Source organism: Stenella coeruleoalba (genome assembly GCF_951394435.1).
Source record: "Stenella coeruleoalba genome assembly, chromosome: 19".
Classification (NCBI taxonomy): Eukaryota; Metazoa; Chordata; class Mammalia; order Artiodactyla; family Delphinidae; genus Stenella; species Stenella coeruleoalba.
Genome location: NC_137165.1, coordinates 1,515,231 through 1,540,582, shown reverse-complemented (window position 1 = coordinate 1,540,582; position 25,352 = coordinate 1,515,231). Strand labels below are relative to the sequence as shown.

Sequence of the window (25,352 nt, the reverse complement as noted above, 5' to 3'; positions counted from 1 at the left end):
TACCGTCAGGTGCTGGCGCCTGTCAGAAGCATCCCTAGGGATGGTATCTAAGGAGGCTCGGAGGAGGACGTGGCGGCAACACTAGACATGGGCAGGCTGGCGGGGGCGAAGGCTTTCCAGGCCGGAGAAGTCCAAGTAACCTCCTGGGGGCGGGACGCAGATACAAGGCCCCTTGGCTGGCAGAGTCCTCTGGACCCGGATGTGGCTCCCGCTTTCACACTCGGGCAGGTAACCTACCTTTTCCTGAAATGAGGGCTCAGCTCCGATGGGTCTCCTCTTCCCTTCATTTGCTCTCACAGTGATGATTGGGTTTGGTGAAGTTCTATGTAAGCCCAGGAATGCTAACTTTCACCACTTCTATTCAACATGGTACTGGGAGTCCTTGCTGGAGCAATTACAGCAGAAAAGAAATAAAGGACATCCAAATGGGAAAGAAAGAAGTAAAATTATCTCTGTTCACAGATGACATAACCTTGTATGTAGAAAACCTAAAGATTTCATGAAAAAAAAAAAACGTGTTAGAATTAATAGATTCAGCAAAGCTTCAGGATAAAAAAATCAACACTCAAGAATCAGCTGTATTTCTATACACTAACACTGAACAATCTGAAAAGGAAATTGAGAAAACAATTTCATTTATAATAGCATGAAAAAGAATAGAATCCCTAGGAATTAACCAAGGAGGTAAGAGACTTATACACTGAAAACTACAAAACATTGCTGAAAGGAAGGAAAGAAGATAAATACATGGAAAGACAACCCATATTCATGGGTTGAAGACTTAGTACTTTTAAGATGACAATACTACCCGAAGTGATCTGCAGATTCAATGAAACCCGCATCGAAAGCCCACCAGCATTTTTGCAGAAATAAAAAACTCCATCCGAAAATTCAGATGGAACCTCGGGGACTCCAAATAGCCAAAACAACCTTGAAAAAGAAGCACAAAGTTAGAGGACTCAGCTTCCCTGATTCAGAATTTACAGTAACCAGAACAGCGTGGCACTGGCATAAGGACAGATGCACACCAATGGGATAGAGTAGAGAGCCTGGAAGTAAATCTTCCCATATATGCTCGACTGATTTTTGACATGGGTGCCAAGACCGTTTAGTGGGAAAAGGACAGTCTTTCCAACAGATGGTGCTGGGAAAACTGGATATCCCCATGTAAGAGAATGAAGTGGGACCCATACCTTATACCATATAGAAAACTTAACTCAAAATAGGGCAAAGACCTAAACATAAGAGCTAAAACTATAAACGTTTTAGAAGAAAACGGGGATAGCTTCATGACACTGGATTTAGCAATGATTTCTTGGATTTGACACCAAAAGAAAAAAATAGATAAATCAGACTTAATCAAAATTGGAAACTTTTGTGCATGAAAGGACATTATCAAAAGAGGAAAACACAGCCCACAAAACGGGAGAAAATATTTGCAAAGCATGTATCTGATAAAGGATTAATTTCCAGAATATATAAATAACTTCTAGGGACTTCCCTGGTGGCGCAGTGGTTAAGAATCTGCCTGCCAGTGCAGGGGACGCGGACGGGTTCGAGTCCTGGTCCGGGAAGGTCCCACATGCCACGGAGCAACTAAGCCCGTGTGCCACAACTACTGAGCCTGTGCTCTAGAGCCTGTGTGCCACAACTACTGAGCGTGTGTGCCACAACTACTGGAGCCCGCGTGCCTAGAGCCCGTGCTCCTCAACAAAGAGCAGGCCCCGCTCACCACAACTAGAGAAAGCCCGCACACAGCAACGAAGACCCAACACAGCCAAAAATGAATAAATAAATAAAAATTAAATAACTTCTACAACTCAACAACAAAAAACCAAACTACCCAATTTAAAAATGGACTTGAATAGACATTTACCCAAAGAAGATATACAGTTGGTCAATAAGCATGTGAAAAGGTGCTCAACATCACTAAGTCATTAGGAAATGCAAATCAAGACTGTGATGAGATACAAGATAACAAGGAGACGAGGGTGTGGAGAAATTGGAACCCTTGTGCACTGCTGCTGGGAGCATAAAATGGTGCAGCCGCTGGGGGAAACAGTCTGGCAGTTCCTCAAAAAGTTAAACATAGAATCACCGTATGACCACCAATCCCACTTCTAGGTATACACCCAAAAGAACGGAAGGCAGGGACTCAAACCGGTATTTGCACACCAATGTTCATAGCAGCATCATTCACTGTAGCCAAAAGGTGGAAACAGCCCATACAGATGAATAAACAAAGTGTGGTCTCTACGCGCAATGAAGTATTATTCAGCCTTAGAAAAGAAGAAAATCCTGACACTTGCTCCAACATGGATGAATCTTGAGAAAATTATGCTCCGTGAAGTAAGCCAGTCACAAAAAGGACAAATATTGTATGAATCCACTTATGTGAGGTACTTAGAGGGGTCACTTCCTAAAGACAGAAAGCAGAAGGGTGGGTGCCAGCAGCTGGGGGAGGGGGATGGGAGTGAGGGTTTCATGGAGACAGAGTTTCAGCTTGGGAAGATGAATGATTTCTGGAGATGATGGCGATCGCGGTTGCACACAACACGCATGCACGGAATGCCACTGAGCGCATTTAGAAATGGTTAAGGTGGTCAATTTTATGTTGTGTATATTTTACCCCCCCCACAAAAAAAAATCATGGGGACTTCCCTGGTGGTCCAGTAGTTAAGACACTGAGCTCCCAATGCAGGGGGCGCGGGTTCAATCCCTGGTCGGGGAACTAGATTCCACATGCCGCAACTAAGAGTCCGCGTGCCGCAACTAAAGATCCCACGTGCCGCAACTAAGACCCGGCACAGCCAAATCAATAAATAAATAAATATTATTTTAAAAATCACCAAAAAAAGAAGAAAAGAAATCATAGGCCAATGTACTGTCAGAGTGGGGTAGGGGACTGGGGGGATCAGAGATCACTGAGACCTGTTGCCTCATTTGGCGGGAAACAACACCTAGAGAAGGAACCAGAGAAGAAAAGGGAAGCAGAGTCCAGGAGCTCAGGGTTAATATGGCAGAGCCAGGACTGGAGCCAGGGTCCTCGAGCTGCAGGGCAGGGACTCGGTCTGTCTTGCCTCCTGCTGTTTCCCCATGCCCAGCCCTCAGTGGCTGTTAGCTAGAGGGCTGTGTCCCGTTCCTTCCCCGGGGTGGGACCCCCAGCCCCCTGGCGCTGTTGGAACACGTCTGTCTGTCCCTGCCTCGTGCCCACGGGTTCTGGTGGGAAGGCACAGGGCGGGACCCAGGCAGGGGTGTCTCACCTGCAGCCAAGGTTGGAAGCAAGTTCTCCATCACCACCCACCCCGCTGCCCTCTCCAGCTGCGGGGTGGGGGAGAGGGGCTTACCCAGTCCCTGAGGACTTCACACCAGCTCTGGCTGGTTCTTCCTGGCTTGTCTTGTCCTATGTGCCCTGCTTACAGGGGCTTGCCGTGGTCTGTCACAGTTGGTGGGCAGGGGCGGGGTTGCCACTCACTTCCCCATGGCCCCGTGGCACTAGGGCCCAGGGATCGGGGCCCCAGTGCTGTGGTTGGACTGGGTCACGACTGGCCATCTCCCTCTCCCTGCCCGCAGGTCAAGGACAGTGCAGGGCACTTCTCAGGCTGCTAATCTCAAGTACATGGCATGGGGACCACGGGGTTTTATTTTGCCTTAAAGTTCCAGAGGAAGCTGCCTCTGTAGTCTGCGGGCTGTTCAGATGTACTTTATCTGCCTTTTAAGAGGGATGAAGGAGGAGTGGGGCCTGCTGGCGTAGAAAAGGACATCCCATAAAGCAGGGGCGAGGCTCTCCAGTGGAAGAGGGCCAGCTGCAATTAACATTCACAGAGCAGGTTAGGAATCTGGAGCAAGCGGCCACCATGGCTCTGAGTACAGTGTTGGGGTTGATTTTTCTTTCCCCCTGGCTGGTCTGTGCCCACCTGCCCCACTAGCATGTAGCAATGCGGAATCCAGATGGCTGCTTCCGTCATTGGTGCGTATCATCAGATGAGCTTCTTGCCCATCCGGACCCCCTTTCCTCCGTTCTCCACACCGGGCACGAAGCAAGCCGGAACGCTGTTTCCTTGCGCCGGCACCTCTGGGCTCCTTCTCACACTCTTGATTGTTGGGGAGGTAGAAAATTTGGCTGTTTTTTCCTCCATTCTCACCAGAAGGATGTTGCTGAATGCAAAAATGCTAATCCAGCCTCTTCCGCCTTCTGGGGCTGGCTGTTTCTGAAGCTGCTCCATTTCACAGCAGAGTGTGGACGTCCGCAGCCAAGAAACCAAGCCACTGGGTCTCGAGGCTCCTCCCAGCAGGACCGCCTGGGATTTCCCCCTGCGTGGGAGGGGTGAGGGGTGGGCTGCTGGAGAAAAGCCCGGCTGGGAGAGGGCACTGTCATGGCTGGCAGGGTCGAGCGGCCCCCGACCAGGTATCAAACCCGTCCCCCCTGCAGTGGAAGCGCGGAGCCTTAACCACTGGACCGCTAGGGAAGTCCCAGGGTCGACCTTCAAGGCGCCCTGGCCCCCAGCCCGCACCAGGCAGGAGGCAGCCTTTTCTGAATGGAGAAAATGCCATGGCAACAGCATCAGGATGACATACTCTTTTACGCTGAAGGTTTAATGGGAGCTGTGTCTGCCCCTTCACAGCCCTGCCCTTCACAGCCCTGTCCAGCCCTGCCCTGCCCAGGCCTGCTCAGCCCCTGGTCATTAGCATATCACCGGGGACCTCTAAAAGGTCAGCCCTTTGCAGCCCGGGTCACTGGTGCTTTGATCTTTCTCCATCCCAAGGGCTAGCTGGCGGGAATGACTTGGCCCTTGTCCCCTGGAGCATTGTGTTTCTGCTGTTGCACCAGGATTTATCTTCTGTTTTGACAATTTACGTGATAAAAGAAATGAGCCTGAACTTTGCGTCCTCTGGCCTGGGGACAGGACGGAGGGAGGGAGCCCGTGGGAGTGGCCACAGTTGCAGGGCAATCAGCTCCAACTCAGTTCTGTTGCTGGGGGAATTCTTTTATGAGGAGAGGAAAACGAGAACTGATTTGAGCTCCTTTGTCAGCCGTACCTCCTTCATCTGTCTCAGCCGAGCCAAATACCCACAGCTGCATTTCTGTGGCATATCCAGCAAAATGAAAAGAAAGCAGCATTCTTTGGGGGTTGGTTCTGTATAATCAAAAGGAGTATCTATCTTTTAGCTTGAAAACTCAGAACGCCGGTAATTGGATAGAAAGCGCTGACCCCGAGGATGGGTTCTCATGCCTTTGACCCCCTTCCCGGTGCCGGGGGAGGGGGAGGTTCATGGACTCTGCTGCTACCCCTAACTTGGATGTGAGGTTCATTGATTGAACGTTTCCTCTGTTAAGCCTCCAAGACAGTGTCCCCGTGGCCCCGCCACGGTGCCACTGCCGCTCTCTCTTCCCGAGTCTGTGCCGTGGCCCGTGCTGTGACTGGCCAGACCACCGGCGGAGGGCGGCCCTTTGGCCAGCTGGCCTGTCCCTTCACTGGCTCCGTAGGGTCGCAGGCAGGACGGCTTTATTAGGAGGCCACTGGGTTTGTGGTCGCAGACACCCCTGCTGTGTGGCCCCTGGGGGGAGTCCCCTCCTCTGGGCGTGGACACCTTGAAGGGGAGGGCCCTTCAGAGAGCCGAGTGGCTGGGCGAGCGGGGGTGTGGGGTGTGGGGTGTGGGGTGGGGTGTGGGGGCAAGGGTCGTCCCGACGCTGCCTCGTTCTGCCCTCACCTCGAGCAGCCTCTGCCCTCGGTCTTCCCTTCTCTAGACTGGACGGTGCTTTGGCCATTCCTCCTGCGCGCCTGCCCCTGCTCTCCCCCGATCAAATGCTCCTGCCAAGCGGCACCGTGGGCTCTGGTGGTTGAGACCCCCGCCCCCCGCCCAGCCCACCGCACGCATGGGCTCATCAGGGGTGACTCTCACCGCTTGGGGGCAGGTTTGCTCATTCGCGGGTAGGGAGTCTGGGTGCCCAGGGTGACGAATAAAGGGGGTGAAAATTTGGGGGATATAGCCTTTTCGGTAAAAATTAAAGCCGTGAGGCTTTTTCCATGCAGACTGAAGGCTGTTGCACAGATGTTTGGAGCAGTAGCAGTAGCTGTTTGGAGTGTGTGCTCACCGCTTGTAAGGACAGCCTTCGTTTGGGCGTGTGAGTTCCAGGGTGTTGTGTACAAAGCAAGCGTCCCTTCTCTGCAGCTGCCTCTGGTAAAACAAGGCCACTTCCAACACGTACAGAGGTCGCGGGGTTTTTATGGAGCGTCAGTGGAAGTGCGGGTTGTTTGAAGCTTTTGTTGAAAGGGGGGTGATGGTCTCCCTCTCGAGAATTGTGCAGTTAGGATGGGGCAGGCTTGGAATTCAGCTAAGATCCCAACGTTGGGTCCAAACTCGCCTGTGCTAACTGCTGAGGCCATATCAGCAAATGCCTAGGCGTTAGAGACAGACAGACCTGAGACCGGATGTCAGTGCCACCAACTCAGCTATGTGATCCCGGCCAAGGACCCAACCTCTGAGCCTCACTTCCTTCTTTATAAATGTGGGAGAGAATCATGCCTACCTTAGGGGGATTTTTTTTTTTTTAATTTTTAATTGTGTTAAAATACACATAACAAAATTGGCCATCTTCACCATTTTTAAGTGTTAAATACTTCACATTGTCGTGCAACCGCTCTCTAGACCTTTCTTGTCTTGCAAAACTGAAGCTCCATCCGCATTCAGCAGCAGCTCACCACCTCCTTCCCCAGCCTCTGTCCTTCCCCCAGCCTCTGGCACCCACCATTCTACTTTCTCTCTATGAATTTGACTACTTTAGGATGCTCAAATAAGTGGAATCACACAGTATTTATCTTTTTGTATCTGGCTTGTTTCACTCAGCATAATATCCTTGAGGTTCTATTCATGTTGGAGCAGGTGTCAGAATTTCCTTCCCTTTTAAGGCTGAATAATATTCCATTGTGTGAACCTGCCACATTTTGTTTATCCATCATCTGTGTCTAGACACCTGGGTTGCTTCCTGGCTATTGTGAATAATGCTGCTGTGAACATGAATGTGAAAATACCTCTTTGAGATCCTACTTTCAACTCTTTTGAAACTCTTTTTGGGTGTGTACCCAAAAGTGGAATTTCTGGATCATATGGTAGTTCTCTTTTTGATAATTTGAGGACCTGCCATATTTTTTTTTCTTTTTTTTTTGCAGTACGCGGGCCTCTCACTGTTGTGGCCTCTCCCGCTGCAGAGCACAGGCTCCGGACGCGCAGGCTCAGTGGCCATGGCTCACGGGCCCAGCCGCTCGGCGGCATGTGGGATCTTCCTGGACCGGGGCATGAACCCATGTCCCCTGCATCGACAGGTGGACTCTCAACCACTGCGCCACCAGGGAAGCCCCCTGCCGTATTTTTTATAAGGGCTATATCATTTTCCATTCCCACCAACAGTGCACAAGCCGTTTCTCCACATCCTCTCCAGCACTTGTTATTTTCTGTTTTTTTTAATATATATTTTATTTATGGCTGTTTTATGTAACTGGATCTTCATTGTGGCACAAGGGGTCTTTTAGTTGCGGCATGCAGGCTTCTTAGTTGTGTCACGCATGTGGGATCTAGTTCCCCGACCAGGGATCGAACCTGGGGCCCCTGCATTGGGAGCGCAGAGTCTTAGCCACTGGACCACCAGGGGAGTCGCTATTTTCTGTTTTTTTTGATAGCAGCCGTCCTAGTGGGTGTGAGGTGGTATCTCGTTGTTTTGATTTGCATTTCCCTAATGACTAGTGATTTTTAACACTTTTTTTTTCATGGACTTATTGGCCATTTGTATATCTTTTTTGGAGAAATGTCTGTTCAGGTCTTCTTTATTTATTCTAAAGGATACTAACTCCTTCTCAGATTTGCAAATATTTTCTAACATTCCGTAGGTTGCTCCGTTTTTACTCCGTTGGTTGTGTCTTTTAATGCACAGAAAGTTTTAAATTTTTGTGCGGTCCGGTTTATCTATGTTTTCTTCCGTTGCCTGTGCTTTTGTCGTCACCTCCATGAGTAGAAGCATTGCCACACCCGATGTCACGAAGCCTTTCCCCTGCGTTCTCTTCTGAGAGTTCTAGTTCTAGCTCATGGGAGTTTGGTGAATGAAGGGCAGGCTTAGGAGTCAGCCCCCGGCCCCCCTCCCAGGTATTCTCGTGGGAGCAGCACCCAGAGGTGCTGTCGGCTCAGCCCATCTGCCTGGTGGGAGAGTGGGGTGGGTCCGGGTCCCTCCTCTTCCCCGCCGGGGTCCTTATTCCAGGAGAAGTGTAAGCCAGTTTTCTTTCTGAATTTGCAGAAAAGGCTACAGACGGCTCCCTGCAGAGCGAGGACTGGACGCTGAACATGGAGATCTGCGACATCATCAATGAGACGGAGGAAGGGTGCGTGTCCCCCACCCAGGGCAGGCGGGCGGCGGGCCGCTCGAGTCGGTCTGTGTGCAGCCCGCTGCCCTGACGTCTGACAAGTGGTTTTCCTCACCGTCCTCCCCCCGCCCTCAGTCAGAGCAGTGACCGCCTCTTAATCACAAGGGGAATGACGTTGCTTGGCTTCGGGGTCCCCTGCAGCACGATCCCCACCTCCTCCCGCCTTCCGCAGCCCTGGGGACTGGCTGGAGTCCCAGGAGGGAGAGGCCCCGGGGTCTGTGGGGTAGTGGAAGGCGGGGCGCGGGGAAGACTTGTGAGGCCCAGGCCCCCCCACCCCTGCGCCGCCGGGTCTGTTCTTGCTGCTGTATTTACGTCCGCTTCTGCATCACAGGTACATTCCATGTGTACTGCTTCCAAATTAGTCGGTATGTGGCCCTCTGTCCACACTGTAAAAATGGAATTTACGGTAGCCACGCCCTCTTAAACCCTCTCCAGACCTGGGCGGCCCTGGCCTTGGCGCTGTCCTTACTGGCCTTGCCACGTGGAGGCTGGGGACCAGCCTCTGACGGTTGGCCCTGCCTTCATTCAACAAACATGTCCTGAGTGACCACCTCGTGCCGGGTCCCAGAGTGAGTACTGAGGGCACAGCAGGGACGGGACAGACGGAGTCCCTCCCCTGCACCACGAGCAGGACAGTTACCACACACCCAGGTCAGCTGGTGACATGGCTGGGGAGGAAGAGCTGGGGGTGAGTGCTTGTGAACAAGTCACCAAGGAGGGCCTGGCCCAGGTGGCTCGAGGGGCGGAGGTGTGAGCACCAGGCCAGGGAAGGGCTTCCCAGCGCACGGTCCCAGGACAGAGGGGCTCTGTTGCGTCTGAGGGACAGCACTGGGGCCGGGGGGCCGGGATCCAGGCAGGGACCCTGTCTTCCACTTGGTCTGAGGTTCATCTTATTTATTTATTTTTTAAGATTTATTTATGATTTATTTATTTAATTTATTTTTGGCTGCATCAAGTCTCAATTGAGGCATGCGGGATCTTTCCTTGTGGCGCGCGGGCTTCTCTCTAGTTGTGGCGCGTGGGTTTTCTCTCCTGTAGTTGTGGTGTGGGCTCTGTAGTTTGTGGCATGCGGGCTTAGTTGCTCCGCGGCATGTGGGATCTTAGCTCTCTGACCAGGGATCGAACCCACGTCTCTTGCATTGTAAGGCGGATTCTCTATCCCTGGACCACTGGGGAAGTCCCCATTTTATTTTTTTTTATAGTTTTTTTTGTGTTTAAATTTATCTGGCTCCACCAGGTCTTAATTGCAGCACTTGGGATCTTTAGCTACAGCATGTGGACTCTTAGTTGTGGCATGCAGGATCTAGTTCCCTGACCAGGGATTGAACCCGGGTCCCCTGCTTTGGGAGCATGGAGTCTTAGCCACCGGACCACCAGGGAAGTCCCTGAGGTTCATTTTAGGGACCACGCTGGCTGCCATGCCCAGGACGGCTAGGCTGGGGCTGTCACAATCACCCTGGTGTGAAGCGATGGCAGCTTTGACTGGGGTGGCAGTAGAGGGGGTGAGAAACCATGAGAGTCTGAGCATTTCTGAAGGCGGAGCCGGTGGAATTTGTGCCGTGGGCCTGAGAGGAGAGACAGGATAGATAATCCGAGGTTCGGGGCAGCTGCATCCCGAGGCCCAGCAGGCCGGGTTGGAGGTTCAGCTAAGGTTCAAGCCCTTCCCAGGCGGCGCTGGCGGGAGGGGTGGAGGGCTTGGCCGCCCTAGGGGCAACAGGTTGGGAGCCCTCTGGGAGGGGAGCTCCAGGCGACCAGCTTGGTCCTGGCAGGAGACGGGATGTGTTGAGGAGAAGGCATTTTAACCCCGCAGCCCCTGGCCTCCTTCCTGCCCACCCCGCCCCCGGCCTGTCCACGTTTATTGAGCCCACGGGTGGGGCGCGGCCTCTGGAGGCCGAGGCGGGTGCTGGACGGGTGGCCGAGGCCGTGGGTGCAGAGGGGAGGAAGTGGGAAGTGCGGGGGGGTGGGATGGGCATCTGGACCAGAGGCCGGAAGGGGGCTCAGGCCGCGGGCACTCTAGCTCCCTTTGCCCATGTCGCCCACCCCTCCGTCTGCCACACCGAGCTCCTCCGTCACCCACGGGCCTTCCTGACGTCTCTCTGGCCCCGCTGGTCTTTTGGTTCCGTGAACCTCCCACTCTCATGCCCAGCTTGCGGGTCCCCAGGAAGCGCGGAACGTGCACACGTGTCGGAACGGAGCGTCCTCGTCCCATGGGGGCTGGAGCGCAGCCCCTCCCCCTGCCTTGTCGAGGGAGGGTCCTGGCCCCTGCTGTCGGCCTCTTCCTGAATGAGGGGAAGCCTGCCCTCTCGCTGTCCCAACGCCCCGCGGATAAGCCCCCGTTGTGTGATCCCCTCACAGCCCGTATTGTACTTGGGCTCGCCACAGCTAAAACTCGTGTGTTCTGATGTGTGTGGGAGGGAGTGTCTGTCTCGCCCCCAAAGCCCTGGGCCCCGAGCTCCCTGAGGCAGGCATCTGTCTTCCTTACGGCCACATCTCCACCACCTGGACACATTCGTGAGGTAAGAGAGTAAGTGGATAAAGTCCCTGGGGACTCAGGGCCTGAGGACGAAGGGGGTCGTGACCCAGGGCAACATGGGCTCCACGAGGGAGGCCAGTGCCAGGCGCCTGGGGAGGGGCATCCAGGTGGGGTCCAGCAGCCGCCCAGGGGTCAGCAGGCAAGGTGGGTGGATGGCAGGGCAGGAGAGAGGGACCAGGGGCCTGGGTGACCCTGGGTGGGTTCCCCTCCCGTCTCGGTTCGCTCGGGTATAAAGTGGGCCCCAGCAGTGGCCGCTCGTGGCTTCACTGCCGCGCCCTGTGCCCGGCCCATGCGAAGCCCCGGCCCACACCAGCTCAGGCAGCACCCTCCAGCCCGACAGGGCAGGGCCAGACCATTTTAATGTTGAGGGGCTCAGGCTCTAGCATGGGAGCTCTGTCTGTGCTTCCTTTATTTATTCGGAGCTCACCTCTGGGAGACGGTCCTGCTGGGCACCGATTTGGTGAGCTGTCCTGCAGGCCCCTCCCTGGGCTTGCCCTAACGCCCAGGCTGGGGTCACCTCCAGCCTGGGGCCTTGTGTGGCTGTCCCTCGTGCCCTGGACCCTTGGTCACTAGGCAGGAGTGCCCTGGCTAGATGACCTCCCCGGGATGTTTTAGGCCCTGTTTACCAGGCCTCCCCCAGACCTGCCAGGTTAGATGCAGCAGGCGTGTGGATTTAGTAAATGCCCTTCAGGTAATTCTGACATGCGGCTCTGGTGAGCACCCCCTGACCTGGTCGTTTCCGTGACCATCTTGGACCGTCCCCAGCTCATGGACTCTTTGTGCCCCAGCCTCTAAACTGGAGTAGCCCCGGATAAATGCAATGGAGCAAGGGAACAGCTGGGAGGGGGCGGCCAGGAGGAGAGGAGGTGTCCAGGGTGGGCGGGGCGGGGCATCGCCCCCCCGCGGGGTAAGTGGGAAGCAGCTCAGAGGTGGCAGTTCTGGAGCCGAAGGACAAGGTGGGCTCAGGATGACCAGAGAGAAGGTCTCTTCTGGGTCTGGGGTCCAGCTCCCGCAGCCCCGACCTCTCCCCCTGCTTGGGGCCCTTCCCTGCTCTGCTGGGCTCCAGCACCCCACTCCCCTCTCCCAGTTTCCTGCTCTGCGTCTGATGGGCTGCTGTGTGGTTCCTCTGACAGGACTTTGATTCTGTCTCCGAGGCTGCTTCCCCGGGGAGAGGGAGAAGTACTTGCTTTGGTGTCCCCAGTGCCTCTCAAGCAGCACTTCCCCGATGGATTTTTGGTGGATTTTCACTTTCTCTCTAACCTGGGAGCCGCCGCCTCTCTGATTTCCCGGCACCGCATGCCCCCCCAACCCAGGAGCTCCATGAGTCACAAGTGAGCAGAGCCCTGGGAGGCTCTTCCCATGTAGTGCCCCGTGGAAGTTCAAGAGGAGGGATGAGAGCGTGCCCGGCGGGGCCTTTGAGACAGGAAATCAGTCCCCGCTCCTGGCCGGCGGCTGCTGACCTTCATCAGCCCCAGGCCACCAAGTCCTCAAAGCCGAGAGCCTGTCGAGCCCCATGTTTGCAGAAATCAGCACCCCTGTTTGGGAACTGCAGCCACACTGCAAACACACCTGGCAGGGACCCCTCCCCAGGGAGCCGAGAAGTTCCGCGGGGAAGCCATGCTTCAGGTGACTCGGGTCTGTTTATTCCTTCTAGAAGCCTCGCCTTGCTTCTGTGTGTTTCTGTTGAAATTGGGCTGATTGGCAGAGCTGCTCCCCTCTCCTTCCCCAGCTCCCTCACACACTTCTTGAGAGTATTTTTTTTTTTTGTCTTTGTTTCTGGGCGCAGGCTTTCTCTAGTCACGGCGGGAGGGGCTACTCTCCTTTGCGGTGCATGGGCTTCTCATTGCGGTGGCTTCTCTTGTTGTGAAGCACGGGCTCTAGGCGCGCAGGCTCAGTAGTTGTGGCTCGCCGACTCTAGAGTGCAGGCTCAGTAGCTGTGGTGCATGGGCTTCGTTGCTCTGCAGCATGTGGGATCTTCCCAGACCAGGGCTCGAACCCGTGTCCCCTGCATTGGCAGGCGGATTCTTAACCACTGCACCACCAGGGAAGTCCTGGTAAATAGATTGTATTTCCAAACTGTCGGAATAGGAGGCCCCGATTTATGAACCTTCACTTTAGGAAAGACCCAGATTATGCTGGCCTGCTGATGGGTGGGCGGCAGGAGCCCACTTGTGATAGCAGAGGGCGGGGTTCCCCAGAGTGGGCCATGGGCACCGGGGGACCCTTAGACACGGGCACTGCGCCAGGTAGATGCCCTCAGGGGCTGGGTGGAGACCCGCCTCCCAGCGTGGCTGTGGTTTCAGCAGGAGTGTGTACTGAGAGCAGACAGTTGGCATATGACAGAGCTGTTGCCAGCTGGAGGACCCTGCAGCTCTGCCTACAGGGCCCCCGGGAAGCCGGGTCAGATCTGGTACCAAAACACACAACTCCCAGGGTTTTGAGCAGACTTCTGTTTTCTCAGGGAAAAAGGAGTTCCACAGAGCCTGGAACCTGGACATCCAGCTCTGCACAGGGACCTGGCCGTTCTCGCCTGTGTTTCTCTGGCGGGGTCCCTTCAGTGAACCCACCAGTGGCAGGCTGGTTATTGTTCTGGGTAAATCATACTTGCACGTGATGTGGAATTCAAGAGGGCTGCAGCCTGCGACCTGGGGAACAGCCCCTCCTCCTCGGCCCTGGCGCCCTCCCCAGGGCCGACTCCCTCCAGGGTCCCCTCCTGGCAGAGGTGTGTGCGCTGGGCATTCCTTGTCCTTTTGTAGCTCACATGGCTGCGTCCCCTCTGCCCTGCTCTGCAGATGACGCTAGTCTGTATTTTTGGTGCGTTAAGAGTGTTTATTCTTCTGTGCAGCTGCATAGTACTCCGTTGTATGGATAAGCACAATTTAATTCAACCTGATTCACATTGATAGACATTTCGTTTGTTTCCAGTCTTTCACATTTACAAACGGGCGGTAGCAAGTAACCTCGTGTACATGCTAGTTGGCACGAGTGGCCCTGACTCTGTAGGCTGGGGCTCCGGTGGGATTGGCAGGGTCTGCATATGTCTATTCTCCAGGCCAAAGGATGCCATTCGAGCCCTGAAGAAGCGGCTCAACGGGAACCGGAACTACCGAGAGGTGATGCTGGCGCTGACGGTGAGTGCCCCCCTGCCCTCCCCCAGGGCGGGAGAACGTCCGGGAGCCGCAGCTGGGGGACAGCCTGGAGTGAGCGCTGCTAGGGGTAGCTGTGCCTCCTGCTGCCGCCCCCGTGTGTCCACCCTTTGAGACGGGTGAGCCAGCAGGTACGCGGCACGGGCAGTGTTGTCCGGTGCAGAAGCCCAGAGCAGAGAAGCCACAGGCCTGGGCGTGGGTCCCCGGGGGCCAGCAGCCTGCTGTGAGGCACTGAGGCCAGCTGCTTCTCTAGGGGTCAGCTTCCTCCTTGTAAAAGTGCCAACTTCCACCGAGCACCTGCCCGAGACTAGGCTAGCTCTTCAGATGTTAACTCAAATGCTTCCAGAAACCTTCCTAAATGGGTTTCATCGTCCGCTTTTACGGATGCAGAAACTGAGGCTCGGAGAGGCCCAGAAGTTTGCCCAGACTTCACAGCTAGTGAGGTGCCAACTGGATCATGGGATAAAAACTGAACATCGCCGCAGAGGTTCTAGGGAAAGTCAGCAAGTGACTCCTTTCAGGAAGGAACAGACCAGGTTTTTGCCCGTCTTTCAGATGTCAGAAAATTAAAAGGGACAACTTCAGGTATTATTTCTGTCTTGAAAGCTAACATTTTTTCAAATGTGGCAAAAACCAGGCCACAACATGTTGCTCTAATAGAAACTGTAACAGGTCAGCGTGTGGACCTCCCTGTAGGGTTGAGTAGTGGGTTGTTTATCCAAAACAGCCATAACATGTTCCTTTTAAAGCAGAGAAACTGTTTGGATTTCTTGCCCAAGTGAAAACCCAAGACTTATTAGAGTTCTCTGCCAGGGAATTGGCGTTTGAATAATGAGAAAAAGACCAGTTGAGAAACAGGGAGTTGAAAGCTTTTGTTTTTTCCTCAGAATTTCAACTGCAGCTTTCACTAAACCCACAGTGATGCCCAAAATGAACTGTTTTCAGAAACAGAAATCACCAGGGACAGGCAAAACTCACGAACTCTTAGCACGCAGGCCATTTTCCTGGCATCTAAACACCTCCCACTCCATGCCCAGCATCGTGGTAGCTGCCTGGGATGGAGATCTCTCCACCGTGGGCCCTGCCATTCCTTCCTTCCTGTAGTAGAGCATGAGGGCCACCATTTAGTGTTTCCTTAAGTCTTACATTTAAGTCTTTAGACCGTTTCAAATTAATTTTTGTGACTGGTGTAAGTTAGAGGTCCAGTTTCATTCTTCTGCATGTGAATATCTAGTTTTCCCAACATCATTTATTGAAGAGACTGTCCTTTCCCCGTTGAGTATTCTTGGCTCCCTTGTCAAATGTTAGTTGACAGTATATGTGAGGGTTTATTTCTGGGCTCTCAGGTCTGTTCCATTGGTCTGTGTGTCTATTTTTATGCTAATACCACACTGTTTTGCTTACTATAGCTTTATAATATAGTTTGAAATCAGGAAGTGTGATGTCTCCCACTGTGGTCTTCTTTCTCAGGATTGTTTTGGCTGTTCAGGGTCGTTTATGGTTCCATATGAGTTTTAGGATTGTTTTTTTGTTTCTGTGAAATCTGTAGATGGCTTTGGGTACTGTGGACATTTTAACAGTATTAATTCTTCTGATCCGAGAACATGGGATACCTTTCCATTTACTTGTGTCTTTACTTTCTCTTACCAATGTCTTGTAATTTTCAGGGCACAGATCCTTCACCTCCTTGGTTAGATTTATTCCTAAGTATTTATTTATTTTGATGTGGTCAGGCCTTTGCTGCAAATCCCGTAATGCCTTTGGGAGATTTGTGAAAGGTGCAGACCCATCTTTCGTCCGCTGGAGGCCCAGCCTGGCACACACTGCCTGGGCTCACGTCTGCTCTCGTGGCTTCTCTGTCTTGTCCTTGAACTAACCCTGTTCGTCCATCACAGTCCTCCTGCTTCCTGAGGGCCTTTTAACTTCATATCTGCCCCCACCAAGGTTGTCAGGATGTACCCCAAATAGGAGTTGGTCAGAGGTCTGGGGCTTCCTGCTCAGTCATCAGTGCGGCTCTGACTGCTTGGAGGCGCTGTTTGCCTACTCCGCGGGCCTTAGCTGCATTCAGGAAAGTTACCACCGTGTTTCAGGACCAACAACCCACAGCGACAGATTTGCCTTTTTGGTAGAGCAGCCTGCAGTGGGCTTGCCAGCCGGGAGCACTTCCACAGCTCCTGCTCTGCCGGGCGGCCCCACCACCTCTGTCCAGGGCATTTTAAGGACCGAATGAGGGAACGAGAGTGTGGCAGTGGTTGCCTGTCGTCTGAGGCACTCACTGATCTTGGAGGAGGGTGGCCCTGTGCCTCAGGGCGGGCGGAGGCTCAGAGGAGGCTGCAGGGGATCCTGTCCTGCTTCTGGCCTGACTAGCAATTTGTACCTACACCACTTTCTTCACCTTCTAAGCCTTTTAACTCTGGGAAAAAAAGGGGATAACAGCCTCCACTTAAAAAGGGTGAATGAGTTGTGAGGATGGAGTGAAATGACATACAACATGAAAGGGTCTCCCCTGGGTCAGCCATGCAGTCACATTCCTAACATCAGTGTTAGGAACTTTCTCCATGACCAAGCTTTGTCCAGGGAAAGCCCCGTTGTCCGACCCTAGCCCCGGGGAGTGGCTGCCTGGGGTCACCAGTGGTCAGTTAGTTTAGGCGAATGAGGACAAGCAAGGCGGCCAGCAGTGTCCCCTGATGCTGGTGACGTCCTTCCGTGGAGGCAGTCCCCACCAGCCAGCTGTGGCCTGGGTGCCGGCGTGGGAGGGGCCGGGTCATCGTCCGGGTCAGGGGGTTTCCAGAGAGCGAAGGGGTCCGGAGAGCTGCCTGCGAGGCTGGAGGGACCCTCCAGTGGGTGCTGTGAGCTCAAGGCCCCTCGCTCGTGCGGTGGGGGCCCAGGACAGTAACCCTGTGACACATCCTCCTGCACTGGCCCGCCAGGCAGGTCTGCGCTTCAGACACGCTCACCCTAACTGCAGTCCTGCAGCGGGGCACTCGCGCCCACTTTGCAGGCAGGGAAGCCGAGCTCAGACAGACTGGCCCTGAAAGTGGACCTGAGATTCAAGCCCGCGCTGGCCATTGCTCAGAGCCCACAAGCGCTGTGCTCTTCTAGTGGCCGAGGCCTGTGTAACTTACTTTTCCGGACGAGGAAGGAGGGACAGAGTTGATTCGAATGTGGCCAAGGCCACAAACCGCATATGGGGGTGAGAGACCCGGGTCACGGCCGGTCTCAGTTGTGGAAGCAGGGTTGTGCGGCCGTGTGGGGCATTCGCCTCTTCACGACCAGGTCCAGTAACTCACCAGCAGCGCAGGCTGCTCCAGTGGGCTCCGCCCGGGAGGGCCCGCATCCACCGGCTGTTGCCACCAGCCCAGAGGCTCGTTTCCAGGGATGCTTGGTCGTTTTGACCCCGCTGAGACCCCAGTACCCTTCTCGTGCAGATCCGGTGCCGCCCGACTGCTGTGCAGGCCCAGAGACCCCAGCCAGCAAGGGGCCACCTGTGTCCTGCAGAAGGGTTTGCCTCTGGAGGAGCCCATCGGCAGGATGGTCGGCAGTGGGGAGAGGGGGCCGCGTCTCCTTGGCCCCTGGGGTGACCTCTGTTTCCATCCCGCCCGCATCAGGTGCTGGAGACGTGCGTGAAGAACTGTGGCCACCGCTTCCACGTCCTCGTGGCCAACCGGGATTTCATCGACGGCGTCCTGGTCAAAATCATCTCTCCCAAGAGCAACCCCCCAACCATCGTGCAGGACAAGGTGCTGGCTCTCATCCAGGTGGGTCGGCGGGGAGAGAGGAAGGCGGGGCCTCCCAGCAGCCAGTCCTCACGCTTCCCCATCATTTGGAGGAAAGGATGGGTGCTTCTGGGTTTAAATATTGGTTGAGAAACACTTGTTTTTTACCCTCATCCCGCTGAGATGACACCCTCAGCGGTGGCTCTCCTGGCCGTTGCTGGCTGTGTCCGGGTGCCTGGCCCTCGGCTGCCCATGGGGGACAGGCCTGGAGCCTAACGGAGCCACGTGCCGGGTCCACGTGCCACAGGGCGGGGCCAACTCTGGGGTCGTGGGGGTGGTGTTCAGGATTCACTGAGGACGTGACAATTCTGTTGAACCCTGAGGGGTGACAAGCTGGGTGGAAAGGTCAGAGTGCAAGGGGTATGGCAGGTAGAGAGCAGTGTGTGCAAAGGCCTGGAGCATCGAGAGCACAGGTGACACTTTGGGACGTGTTCGTTATTCATTGTCCGGTAACAAATTAGCCCAGACTTAGCAGCTTAGAGCAACAGACGTTTATTGCCTCCTGATTTCTGTGGGCCAGGGCTTCGGGGACAGCTTAGCTGGGCGGTTCTCGGGAGGGTGCCGTCCGGGTGTCGTCCGGGTGTCGGCCACCTCCTCCGAAGGCTCGGCTGGGGCTGGAGGAGCTGCCTCCAGGCTGCTCCCACGCGGCGCCCCCGCCAGCGGCCCCCCCCCCCACCCCGCCTGCAGCAGGTGTCCTAGTGTCCCACGTCCTCGCCATCGTCTTCCTCATAGCCCGTCTGACGGGTGCACAGAGGTTTTGCATCCCGTTGGCCTTTTTAAACCCGTCTTGGAAAGAAGGTGATGTTATTTCCATGTTGAATATGCTTTTAAAATGAGAAGTTAAGGTCTGATGGTCCCCTGGGAGGGCGAGAGCTGCAGCTTTTCTGAAGTCTCCAGCACCTGTGTCCCCACAGGCACGGGAGACTTCAGAAAGTCTCTCTTTGCACGGCCCCCTCGCTCCCCACCCACCGTCCCTCTGACACCTTCCTAGAACGCCGATCCCAGGCATCGTGGTCCCAGGGTGGCCCACAGAGCTGGCGTTTCCAGTGCACGTTTGCCACCGTCTGGTCCGCTGTGAAGTCAGGATGCCCGTCCCTCCCCGCTCCCCTCCACCCCTAATCCCTCCATTCAGCCAGGCAGCCGTGTCCTCTGGCTGCCCTCCTGCCACCCCACCTCCCTGGGCCGCACGGAAAGACACCCCCTCGGGCTCGTGTGCTCAAGGGACCCTGCCCTTCAGGAGGACAGCGTGCCAGATGCAGCAGGCCCTTCTGGAAGGGACAGGGCTCCCGGTGGCCCGGGAGGAGGGGGCCTGTCCAGAGGGCGGGCCTCCCGTGACGTCCCCTTTGTGGGACATCCCCCCGCTCTACGCCACCCTCGGCCTCTTCCTGGGGTTGTTCCAGAACAGAAAGGACGTGGTTCTGGTGGAGGAACCTCATCCCTGCCTCCCGCACTCCCCCCAGAGTAGTGTCTAAAAATTCTCTTTCTTTCCACTGAAGAGGGGAGCTGATGGCGGGGGGTGGGAGGGGCAGGGGGAGCCGGGGGGGGGCTGTGTTCTCAGGAGGTGTCAGGGAGCCAGCGGCCGGGCTTGCAGTAGATTCTGTGGATGGGCAGCTCCCGAAACCCTGTCCCTGTGAGTGAGAACCCCAGGAGCACGAGCAGGACGGCACAGCAGCTTCCTTTTGTCCAGGGAACGGAACCCATTGTTTAAATCAGCAATTGTTTATTGATCTGAAATTGGATGATTTAAAACTTTGTCGAGTGCTTCCCTGGTGGCGCAGCAGTTAAGAGTCCGCCTGCCGATGCAGGGCACGTGGGTTCGTGCCCCGGTCTGGGAGGATCCCACATGCCGCGGAGCGGCTGGGCCCATGAGCCATGGCCGCTGGGCCTGCGCATCCGGAGCCTGTGTGTCCGGAGCCTGTGCTCCGCAGCGGGAGAGACCACAGCAGTGAGAGGCTTGAGGGGTCTGGAGCAAATGGCTCATGTTTGCATAAGGTTTTAGTCCTTTCTTTGGTGTGCGACCCAGGGGAAAGGAGATCGGAACTCCCTCTGGGCCTTCCAACCCCTGACACGTGGGCACGGGTGGGCGGGGCAGGGCGTAGGACAGTGAGCGGGAGCTGTGATGCTGACCCACAGCTCCCAGGACAGGCCTTCTGCTCTGACAGCAACCGCCCTGCCGCTCCCTGGCTTCTTGTGGGGAAGCAGACCTCCCGAGGCCACAGCCCCTGAGGCAGGGTCGTGATTCTCAGCGGGGCCAGCTGTCTAGAGGGGCTCCTGCGCTGTCACCGTCACCTCAGTCCGCTGGCCGCCTGCGTGGCCATGCTCCCCTGTCCCTGCAGCAGGAATCTTCGCATCGGTGAGGCCGTGTTCGCTCTGACTTGACAAATGCTGTCTGACTGCCTTCTCTGTGCCCCCAGGAGACTCGGCAGCTGGGGGGCACAGGTGTGGGCACCGGCCCGGAAGGTGCCCAAGGCACACGGCATCTCCCGCCCTGTGCTTCCCCCCAAGGTGCTGGCGTCAGGGGTGTGGTCAGTAGAGAGCACTGCCGTGGACACACACTCTGCTAGCAGCCCCGCACCCAGACTGCACAGGGGTCCCGCGCAGGACGGGGGCGATTAGCCGGGACTGCTTGGCTGCTTAGATAGCAGATGTCAACCCCAGCTGCCTGGGCAAAGAGCAGAGCTGGTCATGGCAAGGCTACCCAGAGCCCCGGGGTGACGGCCAGGGAGGGGACAGACCTTCTCCTGAGTGTCCGCGCCGTGCAGTGCTGGTCATGACAAGGCAGGCTACCCAGAACCCCGGGGTGACAGCCAGGGAGGGGACAGACCTCCTGAGTGTCCGCGCCGAGCAGTGCTGGTCATGACAAGGCAGGCTACCCAGAGCCCCGGGGTGACGGCCAGGGAGGGGACAGACCTTCTGAGTGTCCGCGCCGTCCCAGCAGGCAGGCTCTCCCTGCTCCCTGGTCCGGGCTGGCATGTGGGTGCGACCCAGGGCCCACATCTACCCATAGAGCAGCCCAGCCCTCCGAGGGCCCAGGGCCAGGCTCCTGAAGCAGGAGGCCGTAGCTGCTCAGCTGGGCACGTGTACCCCCTGCGGGGCCGTCCATGGGGCCTGCTGATCGCTGCTGGACAGGTGCCCCAAGAAGTGTCCGTCGACTGGAGAGAACAGTCGTGGTCTTCTTATGTCTGTCTGCTGGGGGTGGAAGGCAGGATAAGTTAAAAGGGCTCCCCTGGAGCTGTTGTCTTTCTGCAACAACGAAGGCCGGAGGCGGCTCCAGGAGGAGCTGACTGCCGCCTGCTTCTCCCCGCCTCCCCGTGGGCAGTGAAACGCGCCCCCCACCAGCGTTCAGGAGGAAGTGTGACCACGAGGGGCTGTCCTGACGTGGGCGTTAAGTCCCTGCGTGTGCAGGTTGGATGAGCAGGCCCCGGGAGGCCAGGCTCACGGCAGGGTTTGTGGTCAGTGAGATGCAGCAGCCAAACTGAACGAGGCTTTTTGGAAACTGCCCTCTTGGTCAGAGATGGGGGGAAGCAGCTGGGCCCTGTGGCAGCGACAGAGCTGCAGGCAGGACGGCATTCCTCGTCCTCTGAGCCCCTCTTGGGGGCTGCCCTTTGGAGGAACTTCCTTTTTTGATACCTTCTATAACTTCCAAAGAACAGAATTTAAAGATAAATTTTGACAGTTCCTTGAATCAGAGACGAGCGGCAGCCTTTTGAAATATGTGTTCCTTCCTCCCCGTGTTGTGTCTTACATAACGGAAGCTAGTGGCCGAGCTTCCCAGCGGACTGTCGCACACGGGCGCCTGGTGCCAGCGCTGTGAGTAGCGCGGGTGCACCTGCCCCGGCCGCAGTCACCTCGGCCGTCGGATGGGCGGCCAGGCAGTGTGGACTCCGGCTCCCTGACCTACTAGGGTCAGCCTGGACTTTCATGCGCGGAGCGTGGAGGCCACGCCGCTGTGCCCGCGCATCCTGCGGGCGCGGCCTCTCCAGCCGCACGTTGCCAGGCACATCTCCTGGGCTCAGCCCCATGCTTCGGTGTGGTCGCTCCGTCTCCGCTCTAGGCTGTGCCCCACGCTGGACTGAGTTCTGTGCTTTGCTTTCATTCGTGCTCAGCCTGGTGGCACTGGCAGAAGGAGCAGGGTGGCTGGGCCGCAGCCCTGAGCGCCCCGTCGCCCCTAACAGGCCCCCTCCTCCCCTCCAGGCGTGGGCCGACGCCTTCCGGAGCAGCCCTGACCTCACGGGCGTCGTGCACGCTTACGAAGAGCTGAAGAGGAAGGGCATGGAGTTCCCCATGGCCGACCTGGACGCGCTGTCCCCCATACACACACCCCAGCGGGTGAGCCTCGGCCGCGTCCCCAAGGGCCTGTTGCAGGGACAGCCTCTGAATTATGCAGCTTGTCACCAGCCTCCTTAGGGCTCCAGGGCGTTTCTTGTTGATAACGAGTGGGTGCGGGAGAGAGACGGCTGGTGGCTGGTGGCTCAGGGACCCCCCCACCCGCCCCAGGTGCGGGAGAGAGACGGCTGGTGGCTGGTGGCTCAGGGACCCCCCACCCGCCCCGGTTTTCACCCCAACTGTGGGAGAAGGTGACAAAGGAGCCGTGTGGACGCTGTCATGGAGATGGCCGCTCAGGTGGAGCCATCCTGGGAGGGGCGCGGCACCTGCTCTCCCGAGCCCAGGCGTCTGGTGTGGGGACCGCGTCTCCCAGGGCGGCCGGAGGAGCCCCACCTCCACATCGGCAACGCCGAGGGGCTGGCGAGGTCCCTGTTCATGGGTTTTTGAACTGGACAAGTCACATGGATCTAAAATTTACTTTGGGCTATGAGTGGTCACCCTTGACTCCCGCCAGCCTTGGGATGCAAAGCCCCGGGAGGGCCCGCTGAGGGCAGCTCCCACATGCTAGCAGCTTCAGGAGGGAAGGTGCCCAGGCAACGCCATCCTTCCTTTTTGGGGGCAGCCAGGCCCTCTTCTGCCCCGGGAGAGCCCCGGGAGGCTCAGGATCTGGGAGAGGCACCCACCCCAGCTCCCTCTGCCACGGCCCCGTTTGTCCATCTCTGAGGGACGGTGCCGTGCAGGCCTCCCGCGTGGGCACGGCTCACGTTCAAGGGGTCACGAGGGGCCCAGAGGGAAGCACGAGGACTTGGGCTTTCCTAGCGTTTCTCTCACATGATCCCTCCAAGCCACTTGCTGCACTTTGTGTAGTAAACCTGTTTTATTCTTCGAATCATGACGCAGAGCAGCGTGGCGGTTCCTGTAGTTACAGAGAACGTTCAGTAAATTGCATAATTACTGTTTCTATTAGTCCGCTTGTAAAGGCCAAAAAGTAACCTTCTGGTGCCAAACGGGGGCTCCTGATTAGAAAACTTACCAGCAGGCCCTCCCCTCCGATCCCGAGGTGGTCCTGACGGTGGGAGGGTGGCCAGAGCCCGCACAGGCTGCGCTGGGGGCTGCCTCTGTGGCCCGCCTCGGTGTCTGTGAGGTTCTTGGAAGCAGGAGGGGTGGGGGGGCCCAGGCGGCCCAGGCGGACAGAAGGCTTTGTCGTTGCCGTGCAGAGCGTCCCGGAGGTGGACCCAGCCACCAGCATGCCCAAGTCCCAGTCGCAGCTGCAGCCGAGGACGAGCAGCGGCTCCTCCTTGGTGCCGCAGGCCCCGGCTCTGAGCGCTGCGGGCCCCATCACGGCCAATTCAGAGCAGGTACGTGCACGCTTAGGGGCCACAGGCCAGCCTGCCGCTGCCCTCGGTCTCCCAGGAGACAGAGGAGGCCTCCCCAGACGGGCCCTGTGAAGGGTGTCGGCGACACGGGTGCAAGTGCCCGGCCCTCCTGAGGGCGCGCTGTCCAGGGCGGTGGTCACTCGAGGTGGGAGGTGGGGGGCTCCGGGCACAGCAGGTGGGTGGTTTGGAGGACTGGGCGGGGGCGGGGCTGGCAAGAATCACAGCAGGAGGTGAGGCCAAAAGCCCGGGAGCCAGCGGAGTTGTGAAGGGCCTCGGGCGTCCACAGAGAGGTTTAGACTTATCCTGAGAGAAGGCAGCCTGGGCCAGGGCGGAGCCTGCAGGAAGGACCAAGTCCTGCTGCGTCCCGAGCAACGCCCAGTCTCCCCGAGTTATTTCCTGCGGAGCTAATGCTGCCTCAATGCCAGCCTGGATTCTTTTGGAGGAGTCTGGAGACGAGTCCTTAGACGAATCTATAGAACTTCCATTAGTTAAAAAGTGAGGATTGGTCAGACTTGAAAGAAAATCCATCCACTGTTTCTGTTTTTTAAATTCTCATTTACTATTTGCGACAGTTTCATTATTATGGAACCTCATTTAAACAGAGGGCTCAAGCGACTGTGTCCGGTTAGCGGAGTGTGCGCACATTTCTGCTCTGTGGGCCCTGAGGATGGGGCGGCCGGGCAGGTGGTGGGCTGGAATCGGAAAGGCCTGGGCTCAGCCCGCTGCTCCTGGTGAGGCTTCAGCCGGGTCGCTTAACCTCGGTCTCCTGTCAGTAGACCGGGCGGCGGTCCTTCTCTCCTGCCCACCGGGCGTCATGGGCTGGCTGGGCAGTGGCAGGAAGCCCCCTGGGATCCCCAGAGCAGGGAGGAGGTGGAGGCCACAGCTGAAACTACCGCTGCCCCTCCTGGGCCCCCGCCACAGCCGGCACCAGGCCTCCCAGGTGGCCCTGGGAAGAGGGAAGGCAGACGCGTTTGCAGTTGGACGGCCACCGAGACCCTCCCCTGATTGGCCGTCTGCGCCCGGGGGGAGCTCGGGATCGGTTGGAAGGAGGGTCTGGGATGGGCGAGGGGACATGGGCAGGACGAGAGGGGGCTGAATGCGGTGAAGAGAGACAGCAGACCCGACTGGGCAGTGCGGGGTGTGCCCCTGGATGGCCACGGCTGGCCTGTGAGGTCACCTTTGCACAGGTGAGGACACAGGCTCAGAGAGCTGTCCCTGCTGTGGGAGAGGCAGCCCGGGTCCCGGCTCTGGGGAGCTCTGTGGAGCTGGCAGTGGGGACAGGCACCCCTGGATGGGGAGCCGGTGGGGAAGGCACGGCTCAGAGGTCACTGTGCTTGAAGCCTCGATTCCGGGCCAGAGCCTGCAACTGTGAGGTTCCTAGTCGAGGACCCCAGACCTGCAGGGACCTCGGGGGCCACGCTCTCCACCACGTGAAGGAGCAGAAACGGGGCCTGAGAGGCTCACTTCCCCTGCAGGCCCCGCTCGGCCCCCTCCCCCCGCGCTCCAACCCAGCACTGCCCGCGCTTCCTGGGGCTCCCAGCTGCCAGCTGCCGGCGCCCCCCGTGCGCAGATGCAGACGGAGCTGGCCCGCGTCCACCTGGTGCAGGCTCGCTGACCCCGTCCCCACACTTCCCCCGGCCCCCACAGATCGCCAGACTGCGGAGCGAACTGGACGTCGTTCGGGGAAATACAAAGGTCATGTCCGAGATGCTAACGGAGATGGTTCCTGGGCAGGAGGACTCGTCCGATCTGGAGCTGCTGCAGGTGAGGGCCTCCGGGCC

General features: G+C 57.1%; 1 protein-coding gene across 5 annotated transcripts in view; it reads left to right on the top strand.

Moving 5' to 3' along the window:
* The window catches only part of TOM1L2 (target of myb1 like 2 membrane trafficking protein), an 83,280-nt gene that overhangs the window by 35,247 nt on the left and 22,681 nt on the right, over nucleotides 1-25,352 (top strand). For all 5 annotated transcript variants that reach the window (XM_079905614.1, XM_079905613.1, XM_079905615.1 and 2 more), the window contains exons 2-7: nucleotides 8,288-8,372; nucleotides 14,000-14,078; nucleotides 17,702-17,851; nucleotides 22,064-22,198; nucleotides 23,413-23,553; nucleotides 25,219-25,335. In XM_079905614.1, the coding sequence (XP_079761740.1) occupies nucleotides 8,288-8,372; nucleotides 14,000-14,078; nucleotides 17,702-17,851; nucleotides 22,064-22,198; nucleotides 23,413-23,553; nucleotides 25,219-25,335 (707 nt within the window). The remainder of the gene's footprint in view (nucleotides 1-8,287; nucleotides 8,373-13,999; nucleotides 14,079-17,701; nucleotides 17,852-22,063; nucleotides 22,199-23,412; nucleotides 23,554-25,218; nucleotides 25,336-25,352) is intronic.